Source organism: Gossypium raimondii, chromosome 10, assembly GCF_025698545.1.
Source record: "Gossypium raimondii isolate GPD5lz chromosome 10, ASM2569854v1, whole genome shotgun sequence".
Taxonomy (NCBI): domain Eukaryota; kingdom Viridiplantae; phylum Streptophyta; class Magnoliopsida; order Malvales; family Malvaceae; genus Gossypium; species Gossypium raimondii.
The window spans coordinates 59,969,641-59,979,498 of NC_068574.1; the positions used below are offsets into that span (position 1 = coordinate 59,969,641).

At 28.9% G+C, this 9,858-nt stretch overlaps 1 protein-coding gene across 6 annotated transcripts; it reads left to right on the forward strand.

Annotated features, from left to right (window-relative positions):
- The first annotated feature begins 2,581 nt into the window (after positions 1-2,581).
- On the forward strand, positions 2,582-5,495 carry LOC105778273 (guanylyl cyclase 1). 6 transcript variants are annotated; one of them, XM_052621643.1, is made up of 11 exons: positions 2,582-2,729; positions 3,127-3,163; positions 3,270-3,380; positions 3,463-3,587; positions 3,696-3,807; positions 3,894-3,968; positions 4,151-4,239; positions 4,444-4,505; positions 4,817-4,889; positions 4,996-5,071; positions 5,175-5,495. In XM_052621643.1, the coding sequence occupies exons 2-11, from the start codon at positions 3,155-3,157 to the stop codon at positions 5,217-5,219; spliced, it is 777 nt and encodes a 258-aa protein (XP_052477603.1). In that variant the 5' UTR covers positions 2,582-2,729; positions 3,127-3,154; the 3' UTR covers positions 5,220-5,495. The 6 variants fall into 6 exon arrangements, with proteins under 6 accessions (XP_052477603.1, XP_012457406.2, XP_052477605.1 ...); XM_052621645.1 differs by having other exon boundaries at positions 2,583-2,729; positions 3,283-3,380; XM_012601952.2 differs by having other exon boundaries at positions 3,127-3,380.
- The last annotated feature ends 4,363 nt before the right edge of the window (positions 5,496-9,858 follow it).

Sequence of the window (9,858 nt, forward strand, 5' to 3'; positions counted from 1 at the left end):
TAATTAAAATATGACTTTTTAAAAAAATTTAAAATTTAGTCTCTATACTTTTACTTACAAGAATTTAATCCCTCTATTTTTCAGATTTTAAAATCCAAGTTCAGTTGTTAGCACTGTTAAATTTGTTGGTGTGACCTTCTGAAATGAAAAAATACTCACTTGATGCTCATGTAGTTAAAAACTGACTTTGTAATGAAATTAAATTTAGCAAAAAAATAAATATATTGTTAATAACAATTGGATTTGAACTTTTAAATCCGAAAAATAAAAAATTAAATTTCAAATTTTTGAAAAAATACAAGAATATGACATATTTTAAACTAAATTATCTATTATTGATTGAATTGTTTGAACTGGCCAATCCAATCCACCTTAAATAAATTGACCTTTTGTCTGATGGGCATTGTAAAGTGGGCTAGTGCTAATTTTGGGACTCAAGTGTGTAGGTCATACACCTTTGACTTTGAGGTTTAGATATTTCATTTTGTCACATCCCAAAAATCGAGTTAGTAGAAATTGAGTTAATGAATCAAGAGGATTCACGCCCTATTTTTAATTAAAGGTTGTAGGAGTTGTGTTAAGAAAGTTAACTTAATTACATGGATAAGTGTTTTGGATGAGTGCTTCAAGCCCTGTGTTCGATTTCTTTCCCTTAAATTTTGGTTATTTTTTATCCCTATATCTGGCTAGTAGCAGCTAGCTTATCTAAAAATTTTGTTTGATTGTAATAAGAATGAGTTTATTGATTCAATGGTAAGGCCTTAGCTTACTCATAGATTTCAAGTTCAAATCTTGTATGTGCAAAGTAGAATTATTAACATCACCTAAAATTCTCCCACTTTTATCGTCCCATTTTTCCACTTCCTCACGTTCTGTTTTTCTTTTCTTTTTTTTTAATTTTCCTTTGATTCTTTTCTCAGTCTTCAATTTATGTAACTAAATTTTCTTTTTCATGTGGATTTCTTTTGTTGCAACTCCTTCTGTCAAATTTATTTAGCTATCTACTTCTTCTATCTTTTCTTTTTCTTTCTTCTCGCTGGTTTCCATTAAATTGCAAAATAGCGCTCTGTTGTTCACTCTGTGCCGCCTATTTTCTATTTCGCCACCATTCAAATGGTGATTCTTCCTATTATAATCTTCAAGTGAGATTTGTGCAGCGCTTACTCTCCCGACGAATTGAGGATTTTGGCAATCTCCTCTTCTAGGATTTTGGTGTGCTGGTGTTATGCCGACATCCCGAAAGTAATTAGTTGTGTAATGCTAACTCAAAACTTCGTAAAACAGTAAAATTGAAACTATCAACGCCACATGATCGTGTGCTAGACAGTGTGAGCCACACAGCCATGTGTCAGACCATGTGAGCCACACGGTCTTACGCCAGGCCATGTGGGACACATAGTCTGTGCTAGATAAGGTGTGTGGGCCACATGGGCGTATAAATCTATTTTGGGTAAGTTTAGTTAGGTCAGTGATTTTGTAAACTCCGATGAATGATATGTATGATTATCCGATCAATGAAATCTGTTGTTTCTGTTGTGTGTATGTTATCTTGTGTGATAAGTTATGTTTTGTTTCGATTCTCATGGCATGTGATATTGTGGCTATTCTAATTAAATTGATCTGTTATCGTTAAAATCTAGATGCATTGAATTTAGTGTCTGATTAGCTCATAGCATATCCTCAAAATCTAACAAGTAAAAATAGTTGAAATTATAAAATAACCTTAATTTAAAATGGGTTGTGCTCAAAATAACTCAAATTAAAATAACGAATCCGAAAATAACTTGAATATGTCGGAAAATCAATATTTTAAAAATCGAACTAATAATCAAACTTATTAGACTATCACTTTTTATTCAATCAATTTAACTATTAGTACATCAATAACTAAATAAACAATTGAAAAATTCATAAAATTCATATTTTTTCATAATTTTTAAAACAATAGCAAAAAAAAATTATAAGTTGATACAACAGTCAATTTTTTTTTGTCTACATTTTTTGTTTTTTATCAATTCTAAACAATTCACTCATAGGTCAATTCGGTCTCTTTATCCAAATAGTATATATCCCGATCCAACAACATCGTCTAAAAGCAACCAAAACAACATAAAATAAAGATAATCAAACTCAAAAACCCCAATTAACAAATTTGAATATCTTAAACCCAAAACTACCCGAATTTAAAATAACACAAACCCATTTCGATAACATTCAATATCTTTATATATATATATACACATAATTTTTATAATGAGAATGAATTATATGAAATAAGGATATTATTCATTTTCAATAATTTATTCGAATTTCAAAATTTTCATTTGAATTTTATATTTTTAAGGATGAAAATGCTAAAATTCAAAATGAAATTACTGATATGACATTCAACCAGATTCTTTCATATAATCATTTTACTTTTTATAACATCAAGGGTGTTCATTGTCTCAGGTGTAATCTAAGTTTGAGTTGCGCTAATTATTCGAGTTTTATTCTATTATTGTAATTCGCCAAAAAAAAATAAAATTAATAATACATATTTTTAATATGTTTCTTTTTAACTTTAGAAAGGCCAATGCAATTCCTCCACATGTTACTTTTTTCCTTCAAAGTCGTCTTCAATACAGAGAAAAGGGATATTCCAAAAAAAGAAAATGGAAAATCACCAACCAGATTCATGCAATTGAAAGAAAAAAAGCTTCCGAAACCCAAAAAAATCAAATATAAAGGTATTTCGTTTTCCTCATTTTCTTTCAAAAGTTCGGGTTTTTATTTACATTTATTCTACAAGTTCTTCGATTTTCCCCTTTTTTATTGATTGAGTTTCAATCCCCTGTCTATAATTCTTCGTAATATTACGTGCTTTAGATCAGAAACCAAGAATTTAATTTTGTTTCTTTTTGAAAGCTATTGATTCTCCCTCCCCCCCCCCCCGAATTTCGTTGCTTTTTATTAGGTTGTTTTCTGTTAATTAATTAGATTGTAAATAGTTAATTTTAATGCAAAGAAAGCTAATTTTGACTTTAATCTATTCAACATTCTTAAAATTAACCATATTTTGGGAAATTTATGAGCTTTATATTAGCTATTAGAAATCAGTTTCAATTATTTTAATGTTTTCTGCAGGAAAAATTTGCAAGAGGAAGAGGATTTGATGGTTAAGGTTGTTATTAACTAATTAAAATAATTGCTCTCAGTGGCATAATTTTTATAATTTAATCCAAAACAGGTCTCTCCTGATGTGGCCTTTATATTTTCTTTTAAACAAGATTCTTAAAACAGATGAAGATGAAGATCAAATGAACACCACAACACGATGCTACGGTTTTGAGCATCGAATCAGCCACAAATCGATGTTGCCACGATCCCATTTCGTTCAAGTGAGTGAAATTATGGGATTTTTTTGAAGTTACCTTGTGTTACAAGCTGTAATTATGAATTTGTTTTAATGGTGTTTTATAGGTTCCACATGTAAACCAATTGTTCTCTTGGGATTGTGGACTTGCTTGTGTGTTAATGGCTTTAACTACTATTGGTGTTAATGATTGTAGTATTGAGAATTTAGCTGAACTTTGCTGCACAACTAGGTATGTTGTCGTTATGATGTATCAAAAACCCAGAAATTTCGGATATGATGTACATTCATATCATTTCATTTCATCTTTTGATGATAAGCTGCATTTGTGTATATGCAGCATTTGGACAGTTGATCTAGCTTACTTACTGCAAAAGTTTTCGGTTAGATTTTCCTATTATACCGTAACATTCGGAGCTAACCCGAACTACTCCGGTGAGACATATTATAAGGTAATTTATCTTTGTACCATGACACGCATGATTAAATGCTTAAATAGACGGTGTGTGGTTTTCACATTTCTTTGACTATTCTGCAGGAGCAACTGCCTAACGATCTGGTTCGAGTAGATACGCTATTTAAAAAAGCGGTGGAAGCAGGAATCAATATAGGGGTATTCACTGGAACATTAAATCATGACTGCATTTTGATTGAATGTAGTGATACGTTCGATTGTTTGTGATGAAAGTTTTAGCTCCCTTTTACTCTGTCTTTTCTCTGTGTGGCATAATTCCGATGATCTTTGTCGCAATTAAACCTTTTGCTTGGGGTTATGAACTTTTCCCCATTTTACAGTGCAGGTCCATCAGTGGTGAAGAAATCTCTTGTTGGATCTTGTCGGGAAAGTATATTGCAATCGCTTTGGTTGACCAGTACAAATTGAGGTATACATTCTCCTTTTAAGACTTTTTCCCTGGTCGGTTGTAAATTGTTATTGTACAACTTTCCGCTGTGTTTTGTATTTCCAGTGTTCCGTATTTCCCCCTTTGTTTGCCTCGGGCATTTTAGCGGGTTTAAGTTCTTGCATGATAATGATGACTTCTTAACTAGTTTGTGCTGAATAGTTCTGCTGAAATCTTGCATTGCAGTCAGTCTTGGATGGAGGATGTCATCATCCCTGGATTTCAGGGAAACGATGTAGGATATACCGGTTAGTGTTGCACACTTTCGTATACAATTTGAAAATACTAAACAGAATGCTGATATGAGGATACATATCATTGTAATAACTTTTATATATCATGCTGTTGCTTTATATAAATACAAGACTGCTAGTGTTAGGCGGATAGTTCAACCATAGGAATAGTCATCCTGGCTCGTTAAACTATTTCAAACTAGATTAATAACCTGACTGATAACATTTTCGTCATTATTGCTTCGAAGCTCAAATTCGATTCGGTTGATAACAGAACAATCACTCTACATTTGATCTAGTTTTTAAGGAGTTTGTTCTCTTTGTAGGTCACTATGTTGTGATATGCGGCTACGATTCCGGAACAGACGAGTTCGAGATCAGAGATCCCTCGAGTTCTCGGTACAATCTAAGCTTCCTTTGATAACTCTTTAACAGCTACCAATATATTGAATCCAAAAATCCATTTATAAACTGGTGGATTATCCAACAAGTTCCTGATGTGCAGGGAACACGACAGGGTCTCATCAAAGTGTCTCGAAGAAGCACGCAAATCCTTCGGTACCGACGAAGATCTTCTTCTGGTAATTTATCTTTTACCTTATTGCATCATATTCAAATTGAACAACGAAATGGACTATAACATCATTTATCATGAATTCAAGCATCGGTATTTTCCCTATGCAGATATCACTCGAGGAGAGCCGGAAACCAAACTACTCCGTCTTATAATTTTCTGTACTTCATGTATATGCCACGATCCATGCCATGTAACTGTTTGTCGAGCTCTCCTCACCATTTTCTGCACTTGCTCGTATTTGAAGATTGTGTATAGTAAGCTCTTGGAAGAAATAACTAGTCTTTGTATGGTGTAGTTGGTCTAATGATTTGATTTTTAATCTGCAAATTACTGGCAATTTGTACAACAATGCATTCATTTTGTACATGAAATTGTATATTGCAATATATAATTGTTGTATAATAAATCATGTTTTCTTTTTTCTTTTATACTCATATTTCTTTAACAATGTTGGGAACTTGTCCCTTTGATGAAACTCAAGTCTTGTCAAATCTCACATGAATGAAGATCAAGTGTTTTTCTTTTGATGGATGGTTACTGTCCTTTATGCATTGTTAGAAAAATCCGATTGAATCGATCAACTGATGGCAGTTAAATTGAAAATTGATGGTCTATAGTTGGCTAAAATCGGTTTTTGCCAGCCGATAATGAGATAAAATTAAATGGTGTAGGATTATAATTAGAGGCGTTCACGGGTTGGGTCGAGTCCAAGGGGATCTTAAGTATGATATTATCACATTTTATGTTTGTTTAAACCCATCTAATCTAAAATATAAACTTAAAATTGTCTTAGCCTGTTTATATTTGTAATTAGTTAACCTTAGCTCATTTAAGGCTCACTTATATTATTTTTTTATTTTTTTTAAATATTTATATTGTTTTTAATTTTTAATTTAATTTTATATATAGATAACTAAACATTTTTTTAATATTTATGTTATAGTATTATATATTACCATAGATTTAATTTTTGTGTGTGTTTATAAATTACATAATGTAATATTTAACAAAATTAGAAAATGGGTCGGACCGAGGTAAATTCAAGCCTCGAATGTTCAAACCCAAACTTCGCTCATATTTTAAATGAATCTAATTTTTTATCCAAACCCTTTCAAATTTTGAATGGGCTTTCAAATTTTAACAAATAACCCGACTATTAAACATATCTAACTATATTCAAATTAAATAAACAATCTTGGTCTCATTTTTGTGCCTTTACAATTTTCACATCTGTCTCGACAACCAACTTGAACAACCCAATAAAATAAACATAATATATATATATATATAGATGAATGTTTGGTAAATTAAAATCTTAAAACAAACCAATAAAATCTACAAAAGAAAAAGAAATATTTCTTATCTCTCAACTACAAGCAAATAAAATAAACATAATATATATAAATATATATGTTAAATTAGCCGTGTATCTTTTTTCCACAAACAAGTTAAGAAATTAACATATAATTTTTTAAATATACATATTTTAATAATTTATTATATTTATGTAGAACACTCGTCAACTCCTACTTTTATTTGTAAAAATTAAAAACTCCGCTAACCTTATATAATTAAATTCTAAAACAAGTTACAAAAAGCATTTGAATGAGAGGACTTAAAAAGCCATGAACCATGGGTGCATTTATACCTAAAAAAAAGTTTTAAAAAATTACAAATCATGTGACAAAAGCATCTGTGACTAAGCAGATGGTATTGTAATTTAAAATTATTAATTAACTAAACCAAAGCCCTCAATTTTTGGGGAGAAAGAAAAACAAAACCATGTTTCAAGGGCTCCTAATCCACACTTTTGAGACCAAACCCTAATACACTTAATTTATCAAATTAAAACAAGGAACTTAGACATGTTTTTAGATACTAATTATATCTATATATATGGTTGAGTGTATGGTATATTGGTAGTGTATTTCTTTATTCTACATGTAATTTTAAAATGTTGATGTCTCTTTTTTTTTTAATATTTTATTATACCTCTATAGAACACTTGTCAACCCTATATCTAAAAATTTTATTGACAATTTCTCATATATGTCAAAGTGGAAGGGGATGTTTGGTGATGGCGGTGGTGCTTGTGGACATAGGGATAAAATAAAATTTTATTGTAATATAATTGTATTTTTTATGGGCTTGTATCTGGTGCATTGTTAGTGTACGTTTTTTATTCCATAAGTAATTTTTAAAAAAAATTATCGTATATTTTTAAAATATTTTACTATATCTCTATAGAACATCTGTAAACCCTTTATTTAAAAACTTCATCGATTATTTACCAAAAAATTTCTCATACATATTCAAGTGGAAGAAAAGGATGTTTGATGATGGCGGTGGTGCTTGTGGACATATGGATAAAAGAAAACTATCTGGTACATTGTTAGTATATATTTTTTTTATTCTGCAAGCAGTTCTAAAAATTTGTCATGTATTTCTTTTCTAAATATTTTATTGTTCATTTATAAGACACTTGTCAATTTTATTTACGAAGTCTAAAAACTCTACTAACAGTATACCAAATATTTTTTTAATTATATGAATAATTTTTTAATTATAATTATTTAATGCAATCCTAGTCAAAAAGGTTGAGATGCAAAGTTAAATAACCAATAAAATGAAACATGTATTTTCCAAGAATCTCCAAAAACAAGGAATTATTGGCATGGCTTCCGACACACCTTTCTTAATTTTTTCCCGCATAACAATGAGAACATGTCCTTTGTTTCCCTTACACTAACCCCATAACTTTCACTTATTTATTTCGGGTTTTGTCCGATAAGGTTGTAAATGAATCGAATTGAATTTATATTTTTTTTGTTTGTTGATTTATGAGCTTGTTCGTATTTAATTTGTATTTATTTATTTAAAACTAAGATAAATTACATTTAAGGTCATTAAATTATTAGTATATTTATGTTTTTGTTATTCAATTTTAAAAAGTTACAAAATAGTCGTTAAATTATTCGAAAGTTTTCATTTAAATCGTTGGGCTATTAAAATCGATGTTGTGTGACCTTCGTACATCAGTTGAACCAATCGAAAACTCTCATTCACCTTCTCTTTTATAGTTAAATTTTTTTAATGAAATAGTTTTGAACATCACGAATCTACAAACCAAAATCAAAATAGTTACTAATCTCCGACATGATCGTAAAATCGACTTGGAGCTAAGATATGTTCTTCTACTCATCGATGGGTACTAATCCACCTTATTGATTGATGCATCATCAATTGGAGCTTGCTAGCCCGATTTAAAAAAAAAAACTTAATTGCCCAATAACTTAAATGAAAGCTTTCAAATAGTTTAGTGACTATTTTGTAACTTTTTAAAGTTGAGTGACCAAAATATAAATTTACTATTAATTTAATGATCTTAAGTGTAGTTTACCTAAATTATGTGAATTCATGTTTGTTCATTTAATTTAAATAAACATGTTCAAAAATATATTCAAGAACAATGTTCATGAATTATTACAAACAAACAATAAATTAACATATATTTTAATTTTTAAACAAAATAATCAAATATAAATATTAATGATTATATTATAAATAAAATAAACACACAAACAATAATAATTTTATTAATCTATAATTATCGAACAATAAATTAGCAATTTTTTTTCAAAACAAAGGACAATAAATAAATATAAATGAGCCTAAAAATTTTTGTTCATGGTCATTCTGACTTGATAAATGAATAAAAACGAATCGAAACCGAATTGTGAATCGGACGATCTATTAATCTAACGTTCTATGTTCAAGGTTTGAATTCGGGATTAAATGTTAATTAATGATTTGAATCAATACAATCTTTTTACCATTACACTAATAGCTTAATTGATGTAAAAAAACATTTATTTTGATTTTTAAATAAAATAATAATTTTGATTTTGTTAAGTTACAAGTAATTAACTGTATAAACCGTTTTATTTTAATCAATCATTATAAGCATTAAATTGAACCGCTTAAATCAGAACTTTTCAAATTCTCAAAATTTCAATTAAGACTTTATATGAACAAATTGATTTAATTTTTATTCATCAACAATTCAAAATTCGGTTTTAATTAAGTCCAATTAATATATGATTAATATCCCAATACTTAGAATATTTGATCTCAAATTACATAATTTGTGAACTATTACAAAATTAAAAATTAATCCCTTTAATTTAATATTATCCAAAATTTAAACTCCCAATAACTCGATGCAAGTGTAAAGTCGATTGAAAATGAAAAACGTTGATTTTCTTCTTTCCCCATGCCGACATCGACTTAATTACTAGCAAACATATTGCCACAAATACTTTATAGAGAATATGTTAATCCAATTGATTTGTATTTATAATTTTAATATTTAATTAAAATAGTTAAATTTTACTATTAACTCATGTATTATATATAAATTTTAAATTTTAAAATTTCAATCTCCACCAAAAAATAGTTAAATCAATTAGGTTATATTTTGTTATTAATTTCGTATCAATCTATAAATAAACATGATTTTTTGCAAGCGTTATATCAGAATAATAAACTAACATTAAATTACATATTCACCGTGTAAAAAGAATTTGATTATCTTCCTTGCAATATAAAGGATTATAAGAAGTTCCAAATTTAACATTGAGATTATCAAAGAACTGTTAAAACAGCTGTTACTAACCAGATGTTTGATTTACAGACAGGAAATGAAAGATCTAAATGATTAATTATTGATACCAAAAACAAAAGTTTTATTATCAAGAATGTTCTGAGATTTTTCATCTCAAGAACTTACAA

Excerpts from the sequence above, each read along its gene's own strand:
- LOC105778273 (XM_012601952.2), top strand. The coding sequence starts at position 3,240 with ATGTGGCCTTTATATTTTCTTTTAAACAAGATTCTTAAAACAGATGAA. Across the intron at positions 3,808-3,893 it reads CCGGTGAGACATATTATAAG|GAGCAACTGCCTAACGATCT; the intron begins GTAATTTATCTT and ends ACTATTCTGCAG. Across the intron at positions 4,240-4,443 it reads GTTGACCAGTACAAATTGAG|TCAGTCTTGGATGGAGGATG; the intron begins GTATACATTCTC and ends CTTGCATTGCAG.